The sequence below is a fragment of the Leuciscus leuciscus genome, assembly GCF_965113295.1.
Source record: "Leuciscus leuciscus genome assembly, chromosome: 20".
Classification (NCBI taxonomy): Eukaryota; Metazoa; Chordata; class Actinopteri; order Cypriniformes; family Leuciscidae; genus Leuciscus; species Leuciscus leuciscus.
The window spans coordinates 17588468-17613537 of record NC_138744.1 but is presented as its reverse complement, the minus strand read 5'-3'; the positions used below and the strand labels follow the sequence as shown (position 1 = coordinate 17613537).

Here is a 25070-nt window from a genome sequence, read left to right as displayed (position 1 = left end):
GTAATATTTTCATATCAATATGTATACTGTACATACAGTAAGGGAGGTATGGTCAAACTTTCACCTGTAGTAAGTCAGTATGGTCCCTATGGAATTACTACAACTTTTGAAACTTGAAAAAACCCACTATAGGTGAATTACAGTAATATTTTCATATCAATATTTGTACTGTACATACAGTAAGGGAGGTATGGTCAAAATTGCACCTGTAGTAAGTCAGTCTGGTCCCTATGGAATTACTACAACCTTTGAAACTCAAAAAAACACTTTAAGGTGAATTACAGTAATATTTTATTGTCAATATGTGTGTACTGTACATACAGTAAGGGAAGTATGGTCAAAATTGCACCTGTAGTAAGTCAGTCTGGTCCCTATGGAATTACTACAACCTTTGAAACTCAAAAAAACACTTTAAGGTGAATTACAGTAATATTTTATTGTCAATATGTGTGTACTGTACATACAGTAAGGGAAGTATGGTCAAAATTTCACCTGTAGTAAGTCAGTCTGGTCCCTAGGGAATTACTACAACCTTTGAAACTTGAAAAAACACTTTAGGGTGAATTACAGTAATATTTTATTGTCAATATGTGTGTACTGTAAGTACAGTAAGGGAAGTATGGTCAAAATTTCACCTGTAGTAAGTCAGTCTGGTCCCTATGGAATTACTACAACCTTTGAAACTTGAAAAAAAAACATTATAGGTGAATTACAGTAATATTTTCATATCAATATGTATACTGTACATACAGTAAGGGAAGTATGGTCAAACTTTCACCTGTAGTAAGTCAGTCTGGTCCCTATGGAATTACTACAACTTTTGAAACTTGAAAAAATCCACTATAGGTGAATTACAGTAATATTTTCATATCAATATGTGTACTGTACGTACAGTAAGGGAGGTATGGTCAAAATTGCACCTGTAGTAAGTCAGTCTGGTCCCTATGGAATTACTACAACCTTTGAAACTCAAAAAAACACTTTAGGGTGAATTACAATAATATTTTATTGTCAATATGTGTGTACTGTACGTACAGTAAGGGAAGTATGGTCAAAATTTCACCTGTAGTAAGTCAGTCTGGTCCCTAGGGAATTACTACAACCTTTGAAACTTGAAAAAACACTTTAGGGTGAATTACAGTAATATTTTATTGTCAATATGTGTGTACTGTAAGTACAGTAAGGGAAGTATGGTCAAAATTTCACCTGTAGTAAGTCAGTCTGGTCCCTAGGGAATTACTACAACCTTTGAAACTTGAAAAAACCCCACTATAGGTGAGTTACAGTAATATTTTCAGATCAATATGTGTACTGTACGTACAGTAAGGTAGGTATGGTCAAAATTTGACCTGTAGTAAGTCAGTCTGGTCCCTATGGAATTACTACAACCTTTGAAACTTGAAAAAAAAACATTATAGGTGAATTACAGTAATATTTTCATATCAATATGTATACTGTACATACAGTAAGGGAGGTATGGTCAAAATTGCACCTGTAAGTCAGTCTGGTCCCTATGGAATTACTACAACCTTTGAAACTCAAAAAAACACTTTAGGGTGAATTACAGTAATATTTTCATATCAATATGTGTGTACTGTACGTACAGTAAGGGAAGTATGGTCAAAATTTCACCTGTAGTAAGTCAGTCTGGTCCCTAGGGAATTACTACAACCTTTGAAACTTGAAAAAACACTTTAGGGTGAATTACAGTAATATTTTATTGTCAATATGTGTGTACTGTAAGTACAGTAAGGGAAGTATGGTCAAAATTTCACCTGTAGTAAGTCAGTCTGGTCCCTAGGGAATTACTACAACCTTTGAAACTTGAAAAAACCCCACTATAGGTGAGTTACAGTAATATTTTCAGATCAATATGTGTACTGTACGTACAGTAAGGTAGGTATGGTCAAAATTTGACCTGTAGTAAGTCAGTCTGGTCCCTATGGAATTACTACAACCTTTGAAACTTGAAAAAAAAACAATTTAGGGTGAATTACAGTAATATTTTATTGTCAATATGTGTGTACTGTACATACAGTAAGGGAGGTATGGTCAAAATTGCACCTGTAGTAAGTCAGTCTGGTCCCTATGGAATTACTACAACCTTTGAAACTCAAAAAAACACTTTAGGGTGAATTACAGTAATATTTTATTGTCAATATGTGTGTACTGTACGTACAGTAAGGGAAGTATGGTCAAAATTTCACCTGTAGTAAGTCAGTCTGGTCCCTAGGGAATTACTACAACCTTTGAAACTTGAAAAAACACTTTAGGGTGAATTACAGTAATATTTTATTGTCAATATGTGTGTACTGTAAGTACAGTAAGGGAAGTATGGTCAAAATTTCACCTGTAGTAAGTCAGTCTGGTCCCTAGGGAATTACTACAACATTTTAAACATGAAAAAACACTTTAGGGTGAATTACAGTAATATTTTATTGTCAATATGTGTGTACTGTACGTACAGTAAGGGAGGTATGGTAAAAATGTCACCTGTAGTAAGTCAGTCTGGTCCCTTTGGAATTACTACAACCTTTGAAACATGAAAAAAACCACTATAGGTGAATTACAGTAATATTTTCATATCAATATGTATACTGTACATACAGTAAGGGAAGTATGGTCAAAATTTCACCTGTAGTAAGTCAGTCTGGTCCCTTTGGAATTACTACAACCTTTGAAACATGAAACAACAAAAATATAGGTGAATTACAGTAATATTTTCATATCAATATGTGTACTGTATGTACAGTAAGGGAGGTATGGTCAAAATTCCACCTGTAGTAAGTCAGTCTGGTCCCTATGGAATTACTACAACCTTTGAAACATGAAAAAAAAAAACACTTTAGGGTGAATTACAGTAATATTTTATTGTCAATATGTGTGTACTGTACGTACAGTAAGGGAGGTATGGTCAAAATTTCACCTGTAGTAAGTCAGTCTGGTCCCTAGGGAATTACTACAACCTTTGAAACTTAAAAAAACACTTTAGGGTGAATTACAGTAATATTTTATTGTCAATATCTGTGTACTGTATGTACAGTAAGGGAGGTATGGTCAAAATTCCACCTGTAGTAAGTCAGTCTGGTCCCTATGGAATTACTACAACCTTTGAAACTTGAAAAAAACCCACTATAGGTGAGTTACAGTAATATTTTCATATCAATATGTGTACTGTACATACAGTAAGGGAGGTATGGTCAAAATTTCACCTGTAGTAAGTCAGTCTGGTCCCTATGGAATTACTACAGCCTTTGAAACTTAAAAAAAAAATCCACTATAGGTGAATTACAATAATATTTTCATGTCAATATGTGTACTGTACATACAGTAAGGGAGGTATGGTCAAAATTTCACCTGTAGTAAGTCAGTCTGGTCCCTAGGGAATTACTACAACCTTTGAAACATGAAAAAAAAAAAAAAACCACTTTGGTGAATGACAGTAATATTTTATTGTCAATATTTGTGTACTGTTCAATTGTAATGTAGCCTACTAATTGTAATGTACTAATTCCTTAGTGACCAGACTGACTTACTAGAGTAAGAGAGGTATTGGCAAAATGTCACTGGTACATCGGTGTTAATAGTAACCAACTGTAAGCTTTGGAATTTGAACTTGTCTGTTTTTTAAGTGTTAAAAATTATACGTTTTAACGCGGTTGGTGTAATTTGCAGACGTTCCCTCGAGCATTATGAGCCGTGACAGCGCGTTGAAGCACTCTCATGTATAAATATGCAGCTATAATGCACGTAAGATAATTTTTAACGAATATTTCATGCCAACATAAATTGATTGACTACTGTTAAAAGTAATATTGTTCTTGAAATATCTGTAAGACTGCTGACTTTATAGAGCAGTGACATAGAAAAACGAATGTCTGGCGAATATCGAACCTAAAACTAACTTTACCCCGCTTGAGCGAGGATACACAGGTGTATATGCGGAAGTCTGAGCTGAAACGCGAGGAAAAGAAACGAGGATGCACAAATAAGAAAGGAGAAGCACCACAAAGGGTAGTAGACTAATGTGGCGAGCACGACGAGGTCGAGGGCCGTGGGAGGACGGCGCGAGGCCGGTGGCGTGATTGATAATGAGCGACACGTGCGCGACGCACCGGTCTCGCATCTCTCACGGAGGAGCGGAAGCATAAAGGAGGAGCGACGACAGTGAAGAGGGAGAGAGGAACAGGCCTTTGTTTTATTTGATGTTCTGTGTTGCCAGCAGTCGTCCGTGAGGGGCTGCTGGCTTTTACTTTCGTTTTGTATTTGTTTTATTTTTGTCATTAAAAGTCTTTAAATGTTCGCCGGTTCCCGCCTCCTTCTTCCCGTAACATCTGAACTTCGTTACAACTAACAAAGCACACTAATGCCGGGGACACACTTAACGACTGTGAGGCAGATTATGAAAGTAATTTGATACTTACGTCTGATCATACTCAAACGTGCAGAGTCGAGTATGATCTGGAGTCTGTCATCAGATTCACACCAGCCTGATTCACTCAGATCAGCTGAAGTCCCTCAGAACGAAACAAAGTTCTGAGTTCATAAGAGACTCCAGAATGCAACTGACAGGAGAGAGTCACAGAGCCTGATCTGATCTCAGTCTGTGAGGATGATGAAGAGACTGAAACAGAAAATAAGACAGAAATCACACAATAGACTTCCCTCTCTTCATTAGCCTACACCACGTGAGTTTTAAGAAAGAATCTGCCCTTTTTAAAGGGGCCATATGACGGTTCTAAAAATAAAATTATTTTGTGTATTTGGTTAAATGCAATAGACCGTATGCGCCAGAGAAACAAGGGCCGTTTTTGCGGTCTGTATATTTCTATGGCATTGCTGTCCAGGAGTAATTAGCTTTTGAAGTGGATTTACTTAATGTAAAATTAATGAAAGTTATCATGAGGATTGTAATTTTTAAAGCAGATGTGAGTCGACCGTGAATATTTTAAAACGAGCCGTTCATTCAAGATCGCTGTGAAGACAGACCGGAAGACAAAAGACAATGCAGCGCTGAAAAGGGGCGGGGCTACATAAGGTAGGCCTACTCTGTACATTTGGGTGTTATTAAACTCTGCCCCCACAAACTGACGTAGATTTGTGGGGGCGTGTTTGAATGAAGCATTTTAGGAAGGCGTGGCTGAGCCTTAACTTTTACAAAGAATATCTCTTTGGGTTTGAAACTTTGAGCTTTAACTCTTTAGATCTTATACAAGCACAAACAGCTACATAACACAATAAAGAAAAAGAAAATGGAAAACAAGAAATCACATCATATGACCCCTTTAAACTCTTCTGATTATTCTTTTCACTCTATCAGAAATCTTGCGAAGAGCACTGGTCGAGGCAAATTTATGGTGAAATTATTGTCTTTCCACTTCCGTATTATGGCCCCAAAAGTGCTCACTGGACCATTCAGAAGCTTAGAATGGCGCCTATAACCAATGCCATCATTATGTTTTGCAACAATTAGGTTGCGAAGGTCTTGAGACAGCTCTTTGCTTTTACCCATCATGAGATGTGTCTTGTGTGACACCTTGGCAATGAGACCTTTTTGTAGGCCATCATTTGGGACTGAACCAGCTGTTATTAATTTCCACTGACAGGGGGCTGGATTGCTTTTTAATTACTGTAAGTTTTCAGCAGTTGTCTTGGCTTTCCATGCCTTTTTGCGCCTCCCTTTCTTCATGTGTTCAATACTTTTTCCCTGTGTCATTTCATATTATTACACATAACTTAATTTCTGAACTTATTTTTGTATGTATGGCTTACTTGGGTTGTTACCAACATCTGGTGAAAATGTCATGTCAATAGCACCTTTGGAAATATATTTACTGAGAAAAATGATGACGTGTTCAATACTTATTTCCCCCGCTGTATTTCTTCGTGTGCCACTACGCCCAGTATTAGTGCATTCAGAAATAATACAGTATGTAACACGCCACTCAGAAATCACAGCGCAAATAGCTGCAAGAATAAACAGAGCTGATCTTCAAACTCTCATCTCATAAATCTCATCCACTCCAATGGTACCTGAAACACAGCACATCTGGATGATTATTATACATCCATCCATTCATTCTTCATACGGATTATCATAGGGGCTTGAGATTACCTATATTGCACGTCTTTGGATTGTGGGAAAACCCACACTGACACAGTGAGAACATGCAAACTCCACACAAAAAGGTCTCCTGGTTCAGTAGGGACTCAAACCAGGGACCTTCTTGCTGTGAGGCGACAGTGCTACCCACCGAGCCACCTGAGTAATGATTTATAGAAGAAACATGTTAAATAATGATGAACATAAATACTCACACACAGATCAGAAGACTTCATTCAAACTTAATTCCCGACCAACACAAAATTCAGTGGTGTGAAGCAACTTGTTAAAAGAAAGATGAGGAACTACAAATAGAATTCACACCCACTAGTCTAAACTGGATTCAGAGATGATCTAGTCAGTGTGGGTTGAAGTGTGGTCAAACTCAATGATTTCCCACACTGAGCAGTCACATGTTTCTAAATCTAGTGTAACTGTGAGCTCACAGCTCTGAAAATACTGTGGAAAACATGTAGGCTAGTACAACATTAAGTGCACAGCTCACAGCCACACTGCTCAAATAAACCCAAAGATTACGCAAAGAGTATCAGTCAATATTCAGACTAATTGGGGAAACAACGGTGGTATGGGAAAAATAATAATGTTCATATGTTGCTTAAATAATGTATTGGAGGAAACAGACACACACACACACACACACACACACACACACACACACACACACACACACACACACACACACACACACACACACACACACACACACACACACACACACACACACACACACACACACACACACACACACACACACACACACACACACACACACACACACACACACACACACACACACACACACACACACACACACACACACACACACACACACACACACACACACACACACACACACACACACACACACCAGATATGTGTACTCTCATCATATGATGTAATATTCTTACATTGTATTAAACATTATTAAAATGTCAGTGGAAACTAATCATGAATGTTGCTTTTTGTTAGTTTATTTGTAATTTTTATATAAACATTTAACTTTTAAAATAAAGGTTTTACAACAACATCACCATCTTCTGTTATATTTGGGCCTTCATGCTCATCTTGTACAGTATATGATATTGGTGGAGGGTGGTGGGGGACCCTTTAGCTACGGACCTGCTTCTGACACTGTCATAATCCACTGCATCTGTATCCTAAAGTTATAAACCCACACAAAATGAGGTTCTCCTCAGGAAAACTGCACAAGGAAAAATTTGTAATGACAAAAAATACATTTCACTGTATAATACATTTGACATAGGCTACTTAATACATTTATTATTGACAAACACAATTTAGTATTATAAGCATTACTGAAAGCATTTGCTCAATCGGTTCAAACACCAAATTTTGATTCCTGTCATATTGTGATTAAAGTTTACATCGCCTGTTTTCATAATCACTGAAAACTGACAGTTAACAAAATCTAAGAATGAAACTGTCCTTCATTTTCTGAACTTTGTATTAGCATAGACATCACTATATCTTCCTGAATGAATAATAAAGCAATAACATTAACTGGACATCAAGCAGACAGATACTGTAAAATAAACATCCCAAACTAACCAAAATACTACAAATAAATCTGATCACCACTGGGGTTTGTTTGTTAACATGTGAAAGACAGTAATTATAATGGCACTGAATTAAACCCGAAGGAGTCAATTAAATATTTCTATATTCATCAAACTACAGGGTCTGTGTATAATTAATGAGTGTTTTACTCATTTGTGAAGGTTCTTGTTCACAGAGGAATAAAGTTGACTGCTGTTATCCTGAGGTCCAGCTGTTGCTCCTCTGATGGAAGTGTAAGTCACTTTATCAAAATACTGAGGAGGACTTTTACTTTCTGAACCTGGACTTTACACCTCTGGTCTTTGGCATTACAATACTTATCACAGAGTCATCAGTCCCTCTTTAGTTATCTGAAAAATAATGGTGTCCCATTTAATAGGTATACACTTATGATAAAGACAGAAAAACAAAACACAGAATGTCTGTAATGCAAGTTAAAAGTATCTAGAAAAATTCACAACTTTATTATGTCTTGGATAATTCATTGATTCCTTTTCACTTATTACAGGAATTATGTTAAAACTACATAATTTGCTAATCAGCAAAATCTGACCAAACCATAGTTCAAAACAAACACGTCATGGCTGGGTTTCCTGATAACGTTGTCTCTTAGCGCGCTACGAAGACTCTTAAGGTATACATTAGGTTACACAAATATAAATATGTTAAACATTTAGATCAGATAGAAATAGCTCCTGAAGGAAAGAATGGAAACACAAAAATTCACTAATTTACAAATATTGTCTCTTTCTCTCTCTCTCTTTCTCTATTTAGGATAAATCCAAAACCTTATCAGCCCAGATCTCTGCTCAGTTTGAAGAAATGCACCAGTTCTTACGACAAAAAGAGGACGAGGTGAAGAAACAGTTGGAGGATGAGGAAAATAAGGTTATAGAAGTCATGCAGAGGAATCAGTCTTTGATAAACAAAAGATTTATGGAGAACAAAGAAAAGGAGATTATTCTGCAGTCAGCACTGGAGATTGATCAATCCGATCACTTTCTACAGGTTACAACACATTCAATTACATATTTCTATTTTTAAAGAGTAAAGTTGTTTATAAAAGCACATATGATAATCTATTAGGACTAGTTTTCAATTAGGTTTTAGCATAAATAAAGCACAGAAGTACTTTTCAAGTCTGCTTTTTTCTACAGTGGTGGAATGAAAAAGGATTTCCAATGACAAAGAACATGAAGCAGAAGGCCGCTGGGACACCAACAAATAAGTAAATAACATGCAATGCTGTCATTTAGACCTAAATCACACTTTTTCTTTAGAATTGAAGTTTCTGATGCTGAATTGACTTTCTGTTTCAGGTATATGTCAAGGGTGAAAGATCTAGCTGTTCTTCCTGATTCTCTCTTTCTTGGCCCCCATGAAACTCACCTGCAGTTCTCTTACGAGAGGTTCTCTCGTATTGCGTAAGTAGCTTACGCATCGGGAAAGTCTTCTTTCTTCGAGATCTGAAGCCAAAAATTATCCTTAATTTTGTATTTATTTATTTATTGTCAACGCAGTGCGGCAGCTAGCAAACCATAGCAGGCTGAACAAGCGTGCTCATTGGTTGCCTGGCGGCAACTGCTTAAGCCTATCAGTGAGCCCTGCGTAACTTCACATCCAATGAGGGCGCTTCGCGCCCTCCACACCCCTCTAACCGTCAAGATGGGTGTGGCCAGTGTGTATATAAGCAAGGCTCACAGGCTGAGAATCTGATTTTCTTGTCTTCAGCGAAGCTCTTCGCATCGCTGGATCTTGAGAGCCGCCGCCGTTGAAACCAGCGACCAGCAAGCTTAGGACAGCGCCTGAGGAAGCCGGCCGCCTTCGCCGCCTTCAGCCATCCGTGCCTGCTACGCTATCCGGCGACATATCCTTTTTCATTGCTGTGTGTGTTCGCCCCGCGACACACACTCTCTCTCATTTCTAAAAGAGCACGAGGCGTTTTTCTAAAAATGCCTCGTTTTTCCTGCGGTTCTTGCCGCGCGCCGCTCAGCAACGGAGACCGCCATCTCATTTGCGCTCTCTGCCTGGGCCGTGATCACGCTGCTGCCGCACTCTCTTCGGGCGGCTGCCCTGAGTGCGAGGAACTATCAATGTCGACCCTGCGGGCTCGGCTTGAAGTTTTTGACAATGCTGTCACTCCGCTTGTCCCTGTCGGGCCGCGCAAGAAGAAGCGCCGCTCGCAGCGACCACCGGAGAATGAGGAAGCGCCCAGAAGCTCGCCGGAGCCCCTCCCTCGAGCTTCTCTTTCGCCCTCTCCGCCCCCCCTCTCGGCCGCTCAACCGCCGGCTCTCGCCCGCGCCGCCGCCGCTTCTGGGGACGAGGCGGATGTGTTCGAGGAACATGCCGCTGACAGCTGTTCCATCCTGGCCTCGGACAGCGAGGAATGGTCCACCGCCTCCTCTTCAGTCCAGGAGTCCGGCCGCACTCGAGTGGGCGAGGACGCGGAGCTCTTACGCCTCCTCACCCGGGCTGTCGATCAGCTGGGCCTCGAGTGGGCTCCCCCTAGTGAGCCAGCGCCGAACAGGCTCGACGGCTGCTTTCTGCATCGCCGCCGCCGATCGCCAGTGTCCAGGACCGCACCCTTCCTGCCCGAGCTCCACAGCGAGCTCTCTAAATCGTGGAACGCACCTTTCTCCGCGAGGGTTTCTTCACACGCCTCATCGACGCTCTCACAGGTTGACGGCGCCGTTGAGAAGGGGTATAATGCCATTCCCCCCGTGGAAGAGGCGGTCGCAGCGCACCTTTGCCCGCCCTCTGGCTGGCGCTCAAAGGCTGCCCTCCCGTCTAAGGCCTGCAGAACCACATCAGCTCTCGTCGGCCGCGCTTTCTCCGCCGCCGGACAGGCTGCCTCTGCCCTTCACTCTATGGCCGTGCTGCAGATCCTTCAAGCGAATCTCCTCCGCGACTTGGACGAGAAGAGCAGGGATTCTGCGTTGGTAACGGATTTGAGGAGCGCGACGGACCTTTCCCTTCGCGCCACGAAATCCGCTGCACAGGCCCTGGGACGGTGCATGTCCTCTCTGACGGTCACAGAGAGGCATCTCTGGCTGACGCTCGCCGACATGAGGGAGTCAGAGCGCGCGGTGTTTCTCAACGCCCCCCTCTCCCCCACCGGCCTTTTCGGCCCAGCGGTTAACGGGATCGTAGACCGCTTCTCGGAGGTTCAGAAAACCACTCAGGCAATGAACCTTTTTCTGCCTCGACGCTCTAGCTCTGCCGCACGCCGCCCTCGCGATCAGCCTGCGCGAAGCTCCAACCAGCGTCCAGCTCAACCTCCTTCTTCGCAGCGACGACAGGGCGGCCGCCCTCGTTCGCGCTCGAACAGCCGCTCGAACAGCCGAAACAGACCGCCTCCTCCCCGGGGACCCCGGCAGAGGATCGCGGTGAAACCCGAGCCCGCAAAGTCTTCCTAGCCAGAGGGAAGAAAAGACGGATGTGTCCCGCTGCGGCCGGACCGCCGTTGAAACATTATATCCTGTCAGTCCCCGTGGCCACGGCTACTGCAGATGTTCATCCCGCAGCCAACGAGCCGGTAAAATTACCCTCTCGCCTGCACTCAACCGCCGTTTTCACGGCGAACCAGAGAAATCTCAAAAAGTGCATAATGTCTGGTTACACGGCTCGCGCCGCATATGTTTCAGATGCAGTAAATGTGCCCACTTTTCTGTGTTCACCTCTGCACCTAAGCACTATAAACCCCGTGTCTATCACAGAGCCCACTCTCATAAAGCAGCCACCGGCTGCTCGAGTGATAGAAGTAGGTCACGTGTCCGCTTCGCAGTGCCCACACCTACTCACTGCTCTATCTGTCACACGGCCCCTCACGACCGGTCATGTTCCAAATACAAATGCTGTGCCCGCTCCCCTGCGCTCACACATTATCACGAACACTCCGCCCCCGCCCTTGCGCGTCGAGTCTCACACTATTCGTTCCCCGTCCATAGCCACCGGGACGTTATGTGTAAAACAGCCGGCTATCGCTGTGAGCGACCCGCCGTGTCTAAGCACAGAGAGCGCGCGCGCTGCGCCCGCCCCTCCGTTTCGAGCTCTCGAGCCCGCTACGCGCGGCAATCAGAGCCCGGAGGCCATTCTGCCCCTGGCGACACATGCGAAAGCGTGGGAAGCGATTCCAGGTGCATCAGAATGGGTGCTAAGCACAGTAAAACACGGCTATACTCTGCAGTTCGCTCGCCGCCCTCCGCGCTTTCGAGCGCGTACCGAGACGAGAGTGAACGAGGAAGTAGCACACCTACTTCGTGCAGAAATAGCGTCACTTCTGTGCAAAGGGGCTATAGAACCGGTTCCCCCTTCTATGAGCGAGTCAGGCTTTTACAGCCGTTATTTTCTCGTTCCCAAGAAGGACGGAGCTCTCAGACCGATTTTGGATCTGAGATATTTGAACAAAGCTCTTATGAAAAGACCGTTCAAAATGCTCACGACCAGACAGATCCTCGCGCAAATTCGCCCGAGAGACTGGTCTATCTCCCTCGATCTGAAAGACGCATACTTCCAGATCCAGATAATACCCCGTCACAGGCCATTCTTGAGATTCGCCTTCGACGGCCAGGTTTATCAGTACACCGTCCTACCATTCGGCCTGTCTTTGGCACCTCGCACATTCACGAAGTGCATGGACACGGCTCTCGCTCCCCTGAGAGGGCAGGGTATGCGAATTTTGAATTATTTGGACGATTGGCTGATTCTAGCACAGTCAGAGGCCGAGCTCATCGCTCACAGAGCAGTGCTTCTCAGCCATTTGAACAGCCTGGGGCTCACGGTCAACTGGACCAAGAGCTCATTAGTGCCCAGTCAATCAACCTCGTTTCTGGGCTTGGAACTGGACACTGTGGCAATGACGGCCCGCTTGTCACCACAGCGCGCGCGCCGCATTCGACGCCTAGCCGCGTCCCTCCGGCCGGGCAGCATCGCTCCTCTCAAGGTTTTTCAGAGGATGCTGGGTTGTATGGCTTCAGCTGCCGCAGTGCTTCAGCTGGGTCTATTACATATGCGCCCGCTACAGCGCTGGCTGAATGCCCGAGTGCCTCGCAGAGCCTGGACCTCCGGCGGCATTCGAATCAGAGTGACTCAGAGCTGCGTTTCAGCACTGAAGCCCTGGTTAGCGGCCGACTGGTACCAGCAAGGGGTAACAATGGGAGCCATCTCACACCGCAAAGTTATCTCGACAGACGCTTCCACCTCAGGTTGGGGCGCTCTTTTCGAGGGCAAGCCGGTCTTTGGCCTGTGGTCAGACCAGGAGAAATGCCTCCACATGAGATGATAGCGGTCGAGAACGCGCTCAAGCGCTTTCTCCCATTCATACGGGATCACCATGTACTAGTCCGTTCGGACAACATGTCTGTGGTGTCCTATGTGAACCGACAGGGCGGTGTCAGGTCCAGGAACCTGTGCAAACTGACAGAACGCCTTCTCGTGTGGGCTCACCGCTCGTTGCGCTCCCTGAGAGCAGCGCACGTGCCGGGCCACCTGAATGTCGGCCCAGACAGACTGTCCAGGAACATCATTCCCCCGGGAGAATGGTCCCTGCACCCTCAGACAGTCCAGATCCTCTGGCGCCTGTTCGGCAGAGCGGAAGTCGACCTCTTCGCGTCACAAGACAACGCGCACTGCCCGATATTCTTCTCAAAAAGCGAGGACGCGCTGTCCCAAGCCTGGCCCAGCCTCCCGCTTTACGCTTTCCCTCCCATCTCCCTGCTACCGCAGGTCCTAGCGAGAATCAGGGAAACGCACCACCCAGTGCTTCTTATAGCTCCTCGTTGGGAGAACCAAGTCTGGTACCCAGAGCTAGTGAGGCTGTCGCACTCACCCCCATGGCCGATCCCGCTGAGAAAGGACCTCCTCTCTCAAGCCGGAGGATCGATCTGGCATCCCCGTCCGGAGAGATGGTCTCTACATGCATGGGTGATCAACGGATACCCGTTGACCTGCCAGAAGGGGTATTGAACACGATCGCGCAGTCTAGAGCCCCCTCTACGAGGCGGCTCTATGTCTCTAAATGGTCTGTGTTCACTAAATGGTGCGCTACCAAGAGCTTGGATCCACAAGCATGTGGTGTCCCGCGGGTGCTCTCCTTCCTACAGGAGCTGTTGGATAAGGGCAGGTCCCCTTCCACGCTCAAAGTTTATGTGGCGGCTATCGCAGCGTTCGCTCAGACGACGCTCGGCCGCGCAATAGGAAGGAACGAGCTTATCATTCGTTTCCTCAGAGGAGCCAGACGGATGAATCCCCCGCGGCCCCCCTCGGTTCCTATTTGGGATCTGTCCTTGGTCCTGGAGGCCCTGAAGGCTTTTCCCTTTGAACCGCTTGAATCCGTGGATTCTAAGTATCTTTCGCTCAAAACCGTTTTTCTGATTGCTCTGTCATCAGTAAAACGTGTGGGGGATTTGCACGCGCTATCTGTTAGCCCTGCATGTCTTGAGTTCGGACCGAATGACTCGAAAGTCATCCTCAGACCGAGACACGGTTACATCCCCAAGGCGATTGGAACCCCCTTTAGGGCTCAAATCATCTCCCTTTCGGCTCTGCCAGCATCCGATAACGGAGACAGTGATAACCTCCTATGCCCTGTTAGGGCGTTGAGAGTTTACATCACGCGCTCCGCCGCTTTCAGGCGTTCCGAGCAGCTCTTCGTTTCTTTCGGCGGGCGCACCAAGGGTCTCGCCGCCTCGAAACAGAGCCTGTCCAGGTGGATTGTGGACGCGATTGCAGCAGCTTACGCCTCCAAACACCTGCAGTGTCCTTTGGGTATCAGAGCCCACTCCACTAGAGGCATGGCCTCTTCGTGGGCCTGGTCCAGCGGAATTTCTATTCACGATATTTGTATGGCGGCGGGCTGGGCCTCCCCATCGACATTCGTGAGGTTTTATAACCTAGAAGTTCCTGCCTTGCAGGCTAAACTGTTATCAATATGAATAAGCTGTACGCTCTGTCCAGTCACTTATGCGCAGACTACGCTTGCATACTGGTTATATTTCTGGTATGGCACCAGGGGAAGGAGAGTTTGGTGTTCAGACCGGCTGTGCCGTTCTATCCCTTATTTCCCTCTGCGCGCTGTGTATCGGTGTTGGCCCGCTCTGCTGGCCGCTTCTCTTACACTCTACCGCGCGAGGGCTTATTCTCCCCATAAATAGATTGCGCTCTGCTCTGTTTATTCTCCCTTATTCGTGCTAATGTATTATGTGGGCCCGCTCCGCCGGCCTCATTACTTACACGAATATGAATGGACCGGCTGTGCCGCTCTATCTATTCATAATATGAAGTGTTTTTGTACATGTGTTGGCCCGTTTCATCTACCGGCCACCTGTTCCAGCGTTATGTTTTTCCCCGGTCTCCCTGGGATTCATATGCTGCATGCTCGGCGCGCACGGCGTTGACAAGGGGTTCCCGATGCGTAAGCTACTTACGCAATACGAGAGAACCTCTCGTAAGAGAACGTACTCGGTTACTATCGTAACCTCGGTTCTCTCTAGAAGAGGGAACGAGTATTGCGTAACCTGCCGTGTCGCGCCACGAGCTTTTGCGCTTCAGACTACGAAAACCAGATTCTCAGCCTGTGAGCCTTGCTTATATACACACTGGCCACACCCATCTTGACGGTTAGAGGGGTGTGGAGGGCGCGAAGCGCCCTCATTGGATGTGAAGTTACGCAGGGCTCACTGATAGGCTTAAGCAGTTGCCGCCAGGCAACCAATGAGCACGCTTGTTCAGCCTGCTATGGTTTGCTAGCTGCCGCACTGCGTTGACAATAAATACAAAATTAAGGATAATTTTTGGCTTCAGATCTCGAAGAAAGAAGACTTTCCCGATGCGTAAGCTACTTACGCAATACTCGTTCCCTCTTCTAGAGAGAACCGAGGTTACGATAGTAACCGAGTACGTTCTTTGTGTGGAAGGAGATGCTGCAGTCCATCAAAGCAGGTGAAGAATGACAAACATGCATGTTGAAAGTTCAGCTAAAGTGAAACTTGATTTGCATTCCTTGAAGGAAATGGCAAATATATGTAGTGACATGATGCTTTTTGGCCAGATCTATTAAATTATTAAAAAATATATAATAATAATAAATAAATATCTAGTGTAATGTAATGTTAGATTGAGTAACCCTAAGAAAACTTCCTCAGAATTCATAATCCAAACAATTCAAAGAATTCATTTTGAAACTTTTACAATTTAATATACAAGCAATGTTTTCTAACATGGGTTCAGCGTGCAAGGAAGGTATTTTAGTATGTTTGGTGGTTACACTTCTTTTAGACCCTTTTAAACTATGGAAATATAACATAATATAAAGATTACATTTCTAACAACTTGGCATAGGTTGTAAGCTAGATTCTATTTTAAAAACAACTTTTTCTTGGACATCCTAATAGAGACATTTGCAGTGTAAAGGCAGCTACAGATGATTAAATAGATAGAAGAAAGAAAAGACCAATCAAAATTTACCATAAAAAATACACGTGACCAATCAGAACTCAGTAAGCATAATATACAAATAGTGGCATATTTATAATCAAGCATTTTATTAATGTAAATCAACAGGACATTTTCAAACTTCAAACTTCATTTTCTTAAAAACATAAACCAAAAATAGCACAGTTGAAAAGTTGAAAAACAAAAACAAAATTTGAATGAAGGAATCTGAACATTTAATGGTTTGGGGAATTAATTGCAAAAGTTTCATTTGTACTTATAGGTTTAGAACGAAACATAACCAGAACGTTCAATGCAAGATCTGCAATAACGTCTCATTCAACAACTGATTCATGATTTAATAATGTTGTCTGTGTTTGTGCTGCAGTTCCTGAGAGTTTAACCCTGAAAAACCCTGCAGAGTCATACTTAAAAGTGTCTCCAGGGGGCGCCAGAATCCGACAAGCTGACAGAATGTCTGGTCTGTATAAAGACTTCAACCCAGGTACAGTTTCAGTGGAAAACTTCCAAACTGGCCAGCACTACTGGGAAGTAGAGGTCGATAAAAAGCCAGACTGGACTGTGGGAATTAAGATGGGTGCAGAAAAACCGACAACAAAGTCAGGCGAGAGTGAGATCCTGCTCCACCTTAAACACAATAAAGGATACCTTCTGTCCTGTGATGGAAAGGACACTCCATTAAGTACTCGAGACAAACCACAGAAAATAGGGTTGTATCTAGACTGTGAGAGAAAGCAGGTGTCCTTCTATAACGCTGACAACATGTCTCGGTTGATCCAGATAAACTACAGCTCAAAACAGCCTTGCTGTCTCAGTCTGGTGCCAGGACTTTATCTGAATGGACTGAATAGTGACCCTCTCACTGTCTGCTCATATGAGTTTAACTCTGGCAGACAGTAACATGCAGTTACTATCTGAAAATTCTTCTAGACGTGATATTGTTAAACAGCTTTGATATCAGACCGATTGATATCCTCAAAGATGAGATTAAAATAAAATGTTTTAATCTTTCCAACCGTTTCTGTAAAATGAAACATCATGATGGCATGAACTAAAATTTAAATGTAGCTTCTTGAAGTTTGTATGATTCACTCACTGGAATAATGACAACATGGACAGGTGAGAAATATTCATTATCGGTAATTCTTCAAATTAATTTAATGATTGCATGAAGTTTCAACTGAATAATAATTATGATGTGAGAAGTGGGCAATTAACAGTTATGTTTCTTCCTTTTAAAGGTATTTTTGTATTAGTTTTCAGTTTTAGATGTCTTATTTCAGCTTATCCAAAGTTATCCAGTCAAGAGATATGAGTTGTTTTCAGTAAAAAAAAGAAAAAAGAAAAAGTATATATATTGTTGCTTGATTAAGATTCCTTAATTATCCTAATTTTCTCCCACTGCTTTTATATTTGAGTTAAATAAACTCAAATAATTTTTCAGCACATATTTGAGGACCAAAAAAGATGTTTGCATGTTTTAGGTGGGGGAAGATAATCATTCATATATTTTCATATTTAGGGTTAGGAGGAAACATACTGATTTTATTTTGCCTTGAAATGATCAGTGTATAAATAATAATAATAAAAAAATAAAAAACATCTGTACGTATGTCATGATAATTAACATACTCATGTATCATCATTTAAAATTGACTTTTGAAACATTTAAAAAGTCCTCTGTACAAAATGTAAAGATTAGAGGAAATAAAGTTAGAAAGGTGAAATCACCATGTATTTGCATTATGATTTCTGTATGTGGAAATAACTATTCATGTTTATTAAGGTAACTTGTCTTTGCCTGTTATTTGTATAGTGTGTTTTATTCTAATACTGCAGGCATCTCTATTTCCTCTGGCTGGTGTGAGTCCTTCCTCCCTACAAAATAATTAAATACAATTTACTAACCGTACGTTTTTACCATGATCACAGATTGTTACAGATCAATGTGAATCATCACATTCTGTGTCTTTTAAAACTCACCAGCTCTTCTTGCACAGATGATCTGAAGAAGAATCACAGTCGGAGCAGCAAACACTGCAATCTTAACAGTAGTCACAATCTCTACAGAAAACATGTGCGGACACAGACAGAAGATAGAAAGAATAGAGAAAAAGAAGAGAATGAATATGTGAAACTGTAAATGACTTTGTAGATGAAATCAAGGATATAAAACAATGAACAATTATTTACAAACCATTTACAAATTCACTGACATTTTAATGGTATAGCGTTATCAGCATGAAAAAAACATGCAAAGACTTTTCATACCTCTGAATATTGATCCAGCAGCCATACAGACTTTATGATCTGATGTTGTGTCAGCTGGATCTGTGGATCATGTCTGTTAGTTCACTTCAAACAATGTAAACACTGGAATTTAGAATATCTAGGTATTGACAGCATCTAAAATGTAAAACGTTTTATGTATGAAGACGTTTCAGATGTACAAATATAATACAAATCCTTTGAGGTTTTGGATAATGAAATTATGGAATTAATAATTTCATTGTGGTCAGATCAATTGTGACAAAAAGTGCAAAGCACTGAAGTGAGAGACTGATGATGTGTGTCAGTCCTGTACCTTGTTGAGTTGAATCTGCTGCTGTAGTTCTGCTTGATTTCTTCTCAGAGTTTGAGCTGCTGACTGGAGTCAGTGTTGTTGAATCGACTGGAGCTGCAGAAGATGATGTTTATATGCAGGACATCAACATCATAATTTTCATACTTGATCATTACATCACATCATGACAGAGGCCAACATTTGTGATCCATCATCACTGTTTACAATGCAAAATGCATTTGCGCCCATTTGTGCGCCCATGGGCGTGTGCTGGTCTGAAAACGAGGTGTGATCAGGCGCATTATTGGCGAGTTGCTATTTTGAGGCAACTGAAATAGACTGTGCCATTGACCAACTGAAAACTGGTCTAAAGTCAATGGTGCAATATATATATATATATATATATATATATATATTTATTACTTTATTATTTAAAGAGCGCGTTAGTAATATGAGCCTAGGCGGGTCTACAACACTATAAGAAAGTCCACAACGCGTATACACTCTGCTTACACACACTGGGACGCGTAGCAGCACACAAACATGTCAAATATTAAAAATAAAAGGATTACAATGTCAAATATTATTATTGTGTACATAAAGATATGGTGGAATCCGACTTGTCCCGTAGATGGTCTGCTTGCTCGTTTTAACCTCGCGCACAAGCAGATCCGTTTCCTCTCTGGAGAAGTGTTCAGTCTTTCCACTATCAAATTCCGTCATGTAGGCTAAACGAGCGCAACTGGCTTTTAAAGGGAATGGGAGATGAAACACTGATTGGTTTATTGCATTTAAAGGCCAAAACACACCCATTACTCATTGAGAGAATGGGACAACCGTTTTAGACCATGCGCCTGGCGCGCAAACCATTTTTCCCGTCGTTAAACAGTGGATTGGGACATGCCCTAAGTGACCTGGCGCAGATCGTTAAAATAGGGCCCTAAGGCTGTTTCTAAAGCAGCTGCTCAGGACCCACAAGCCAGCAGAGGCCACTGCAAAGCAAAACTTTTTTAAATAGGCTACTTTAAGCTGCAAGTAAGACCCAGGCAGCTGTAATGGCTCAATTGGATAGTTTTAGGGCCGCTTGTGGCCCGAGAGGGAAGAGTGCAAGAAGAGAGCATGTAGATTAAAAGGTTTTTCATCATCACAAAGCTCACCTTCAAATCATGTATAAATGAAAAATGTCAAGGCGGAGAAACAACAGCCAGACCACATACATGAATGTAAGCAGCTTATATCATGATTAGATATCGCTTGTTCATTGTCATGAATTAAATTTCAACAATTAGCTAATATTTGCTCTTATGTCCTGTTTTTTTGCCATCTATATTACTAATGTGTACAAGAGACATAGCTATAACAGCATCATTGATGATCTTGCTTCCAAGAAGTTAAAGAAGCAGAAAACTCTGTTCAGTGAATAATGGAAGTAGGTAAAAAGATTTCTCTCAGGAGTCAGGACCCCTTTATGCCAAAAGCGGCCCTGGTCACCATAAAACCACATTAAGCAGTTTATGTCTCATTTATATGAGAGAGAAACACACTAAACTAGAGCTCATAAACCATCGTTTTGTTCTGAATGAATGACAAAGGTCATCATGTCTCTGTATAATTGGGTCTTCTGGAAATGAATACCTGAATAGTTGACAGCATATGTGGCTGAGGCCTTCAGTTGACTTCTCTGAGTAACCTGACATCTCCACTCTCTGTTGTGATCTTCATTCAGGAGTGTTGTAGTCAGAGTGATGATACAGTGTGTTGAGGAGAATAATATCTGATATCTGGAGTCTGTCAACAGATTCACACCAGCCTGATTCACCCAGATCAGCTGAAGTTCCTCCACACGGAACAAAGTATCACAGAATCCAGAATACAACTGACAGGAGAGAGTCACAGAGCCTGATCTGATCTCAGTCTGTGAGGATGATGAAGAGACTGAAACAGAAAATAAGACAGAAATCACAGATTTCACTCTTTTCAATACACATGTGAGTTTTAAGTTATTATTAATAAATTACAGAAACACTGACCATGAAGAACATGCAGATAAACAGGTGCATCAGGTCCTTGTTTTCCATTCCCATATTGTTGGCAGGTGTAAAGCCCATAATCTTCTTGTGTGACTTTCTTGATGTTCAGAGAGCAGTCAGACCCCAGACTCAGTCTCTCTGTGTCATTCTTCTTTTTCCCTCCAGCAATCAGTTCAACTGTCTCTGAAAGTCTGCTATAGATCCATGTAGTTGATGTGCAGTCAGACAGAGCATTATTACAGGGCAAACTGACATTTTCACCAGAACTGCTGAACACATGAGTTACTTCTGCTCCACTGATACCTACATATTAATATAATAGTGTTAATTATTTAAACTTTAATGACATACATCAAATATTTTCTTGAATATTAAAAACTAAAGTAATAACCTACATACAATTTTCAGCATGATAAAACCTGCCAGTCTCCAAAGTAATACAATTATTTTTGAACAGATGGTTGTTCACATTATGAAGATATTGCATAATGTCTTATAGACCATATAAATATTTCTTTACCTGTCAGAAGTGGACAGAGAATGATCAGTCGCAGCAGACACATGTGACACCGATCAGACATTTTCTGTGTCTGTCAATCTTTCTTTTCATCATATAGTTACAGTTTTTCTTGAAACATCATCAGCTCCTCCTGTGTTTGTGAACTTCCTCTGATCAACTGACTGTTTAGTGCTGACACTTTATACAGCTGCATTTCACTGACACTATACTGATGCAAGATAAAGAAGCGTCTATAAATATATATTGTTTAAAGCAGTTTGATTTGTTCTTAGCGAGGGGCCACTGAAACTCAAGACTGCAATTTGTAAAGGTTCACTGAAATAAATGGATACAGCAACTGAGAAAAATAAAGAATTCTGAAAAATGGACTAAACGTAACATATAAAGGTCATTTATTAGTTGTGTTTCTCCAAAAATGTAATGTAATTGAAAGTTATTATTATTTTATGATATCACCATAATTGCTTTTACCATTTTTGTATTGCACTTGTTTTCTAGTTAGTACTTCACACCCAAATGAAAATTCAGGAAATATCATGCTGTCACAAGGCGAGGGAGGGTTGGATCCAAATGCAGGTTTATTAACATTATACCAAAACACTATTAACTAAAAAAACACACACAAGGAGACTGAACGGAGAACACTAATAATCAGAGCCACAGAAGGACAATTAACAGGTTCTCATTAGACTACTCAAATTGATGCTTCCTTGTTTCATCGCTCCTCCGTCCTCCAGCCTGTGACCTGGACACCGATCAAAGAAAGTCATCTTGAAGAACATCTCAATTCTCTAACTGCACCACGAGGAGGCGAGGAGCGAGGAGCGAGGAAGCTTCCAGAGGAGATATGAGCGAGGATACACAGGTGTATGTATATATGCGGAAGTCTGATCTGAAACGCGAGGAAAGGAAACGAGGATGCACAAATAAGAAAGGAGAAGCACCACAAAGGGTAGTAGACTAACAAAGCACACTAATGCCGGGGACACACTTAACGACTGTAAGGCAGATTATGAATGTAATTTGATACTTACGTCTGATCATACTCAAACGTGCAGAGTCGAGTATGATCTGGAGTCTGTCATCAGATTCACACCAGCCTGATTCACTCAGATCAGCTGAAGTCCCTCAGAACGAAACAAAGTTCTGAGTTCATAAGAGACTCCAGAATACAACTGACAGGAGAGAGTCACAGAGCCTGATCTGATCTCAGTCTGTGAGGATGATGAAGAGACTGAAACAGAAAATAAGACAGAAATCACACAATAGATTTCCCTCTCTTCATTAGCCTACACCACGTGAGTTTTAAGAAAGAATCTGCCCTTTTTAAAGGGGCCATATGACGGTTCTAAAAATAAAATTATTTTGTGTATTTGGTTAAATGCAATAGACCGTATGCGCGAGAGAAACAAGGGCCGTTTTTGCGGTCGCTCTGTATATTTCTATGGCATTGCTGTCCAGGAGTAATTAGCTTTTGAAGTGGATTTACTTAATGTAAAATTAATGAAAGTTATCATGAGGATTGTAATTTTTAAAGCAGATGTGAGTCGACCGTGAATATTTTAAAACGAGCCGTTCATTCAAGATCGCTGTGAAGACAGACCGGAAGACAAAAGACAATGCAGCGCTGAAAAGGGGCGGGGCTACATAAGGTCTGTACATTTGGGTGTTATTAAACTCTGCCCCCACAAACTGACGTAGATTTGTGGGGGCGTGTTTGAATGAAGCATTTTAGGAAGGCGTGGCTGAGCCTTAACTTTTACAAAGAATATCTCTTTGGGTTTGAAACTTTGAGCTTTAACTCTTTAGATCTTATACAAGCACAAACAGCTACATAACACAATAAAGAAAAAGAAAATGGAAAACAAGAAATCGCATCATATGACCCCTTTAAATTGGCCATGCAATCGTAAAATTACCATGAAGAACATGCAGATAAACAGGTGCATCAGTTCCTTGTTGTTTTCCATTCACATATTGTTGGCAGGTGTAAAGCCCATAATCTTCTTGTGTGACTTTCTTGATGTTCAGAGAGCAGTCAGACCCCAGACTCAGACATTTTCATTAGAACTCCAGAACACACGAGTCACATCCACTCCACTGGTACCTGAAAAAAAAATATGAGTGATCATTATGTTATATATTGTGTATGAAAGATTTCATTCTTTTTTTTCTTTGCTTAAGCCTGAAGGCAATCTGCATGTTACCCAGAATAAACTAGTGTTTTTATCAGAGAAAACATTTGTGGAGTTGTTAAAATAACCAACATACTCTTAAGATGAAAAGAAATATGCAACATACAGCGGGGGAAATAAGTATTGAACACGTCATCATTTTTCTCAGTAAATATATTTCCAAAGGTGCTATTGACATGACATTTTCACCAGATGTTGGTAACAACCCAAGTAAGCCATACATACAAAGAAACAAACAAAAATAAGTTCAGAAATTAAGTTATGTGTAATAATGTGAAATTACACAGGGAAAAAGTATTGAACACATGAAGAAAGGGAGGCGCAAAAAACCTAATTGTTGCAAAACATAATGATGGCATTGGTTATAGGCGCCATTCTAAGCTTCTGAATGGTCCAGTGAGCACTTTTGGGGCCATAATACGGAAGTGGAAAGACAATCATTTTACCATAAATTTGCCTCGACCAGTGCTCCTCGCAAGATTTCTGATAGAGGAGTGAAAAGAATAATCAGAAGAGTTGTCCAAGAGCCAAGGATCACTTGTGGAGAGCTTCAAAAAGACCTGCAGATAGCAGGTACTGTTGTCTCAAAGAAAACAGTAAGTAATGCACTCCACCGCCATGGCCTGTATGCACGCTCACCACGCAAGACTCCATTACTGAAAAAAAGCATGTTGAAGCTCATTTAAAGTTTGCTGCACAGCATTTGGAAAAGCCAGTGAAATACTGGGAGAATATGGTGTGGTCACATGAGAGCAAAATTGAACTGTTTGGATGCCATAATACACACCATATTTGGAGGAGAAATGGCAGTGCACATTACCCTAAAAACACCATACAACTTGGTGTTGGCTCTTGGACAACTCTTCTGATTATTCTTTTCACTCCTCTATCAGAAATCTTGCGAGGAGCACTGGTCGAGGCAAATTTATGGTGAAATTATTGTCTTTCCACTTCCGTATTATGGCCCCAAAAGTGCTCACTGGACCATTCAGAAGCTTAGAATGGCGCCTATAACCAATGCCATCATTATGTTTTGCAACAATTAGGTTGCGAGGGTCTTGAGACAGCTCTTTGCTTTTACCCATCATGAGATGTGTCTTGTGTGACACCTTGGCAATGAGACCTTTTTGTAGGCCATCATTTGGGACTGAACCAGCTGTTATTAATTTCCACTGACAGGGGGCTGGATTGCTTTTTAATTACTGTAAGTTTTCAGCAGTTGTCTTGGCTTTCCATGCCTTTTTGTGCCTCCCTTTCTTCATGTGTTCAATACTTTTTCCCTGTGTCATTTCACATTATTACACATAACTTAATTTCTGAACTTATTTTTGTATGTATGGCTTACTTGGGTTGTTACCAACATCTGGTGAAAATGTCATGTCAATAGCACCTTTGGAAATATATTTACTGAGAAAAATGATGACGTGTTCAATACTTATTTCCCCCGCTGTATTTCTTCGTGTGCCGCTACGCCCAGTATTAGTGCATTCAGAAATAATACAGTATGTAACACGCCACTCAGAAATCACAACGCAAATAGCTGCAAGAATAAACAGAGCTGATCTTCAAACTCTCATCTCATAAATCTCATCCACTCTGAAACACAGCA

At 42.0% G+C, this 25070-nt stretch overlaps 3 protein-coding genes across 4 annotated transcripts in view; 1 reads left to right on the top strand and 2 right to left on the bottom strand.

The window, feature by feature from the left end:
• The window catches only part of LOC309483819 (uncharacterized protein), a 49202-nt gene that overhangs the window by 15432 nt on the left and 8700 nt on the right, over window positions 1-25070 (bottom strand). Inside the window, exon 2 of the mRNA XM_082149858.1 lies at window positions 23186-23321. The gene's annotated coding sequence lies outside the window, so the exon portion shown is untranslated. The remainder of the gene's footprint in view (window positions 1-23185; window positions 23322-25070) is intronic.
• Window positions 15606-17883, top strand: LOC309483812 (zinc-binding protein A33-like). The gene is made up of 2 exons (XM_082149844.1): window positions 15606-15640; window positions 16521-17883. Exons 1-2 carry the CDS (start codon window positions 15619-15621, stop codon window positions 17051-17053), a joined length of 555 nt encoding a protein of 184 aa, XP_082005970.1. The 5' UTR covers window positions 15606-15618; the 3' UTR covers window positions 17054-17883.
• Window positions 17503-21833, bottom strand: LOC309483807 (uncharacterized protein). Of its 2 annotated transcripts, XM_082149833.1 has the most exons (7): window positions 21267-21827; window positions 20747-21049; window positions 20352-20651; window positions 18738-18830; window positions 18425-18484; window positions 18137-18217; window positions 17503-18031 (listed from the first exon to the last, which is right to left on the bottom strand). In XM_082149833.1, exons 1-7 carry the CDS (start codon window positions 21325-21327, stop codon window positions 17976-17978), a joined length of 954 nt encoding a protein of 317 aa, XP_082005959.1. In that variant the 5' UTR covers window positions 21328-21827; the 3' UTR covers window positions 17503-17975. The 2 variants fall into 2 exon arrangements, with proteins under 2 accessions (XP_082005959.1, XP_082005960.1); XM_082149834.1 differs by lacking the exon at window positions 18738-18830 and having other exon boundaries at window positions 21267-21833.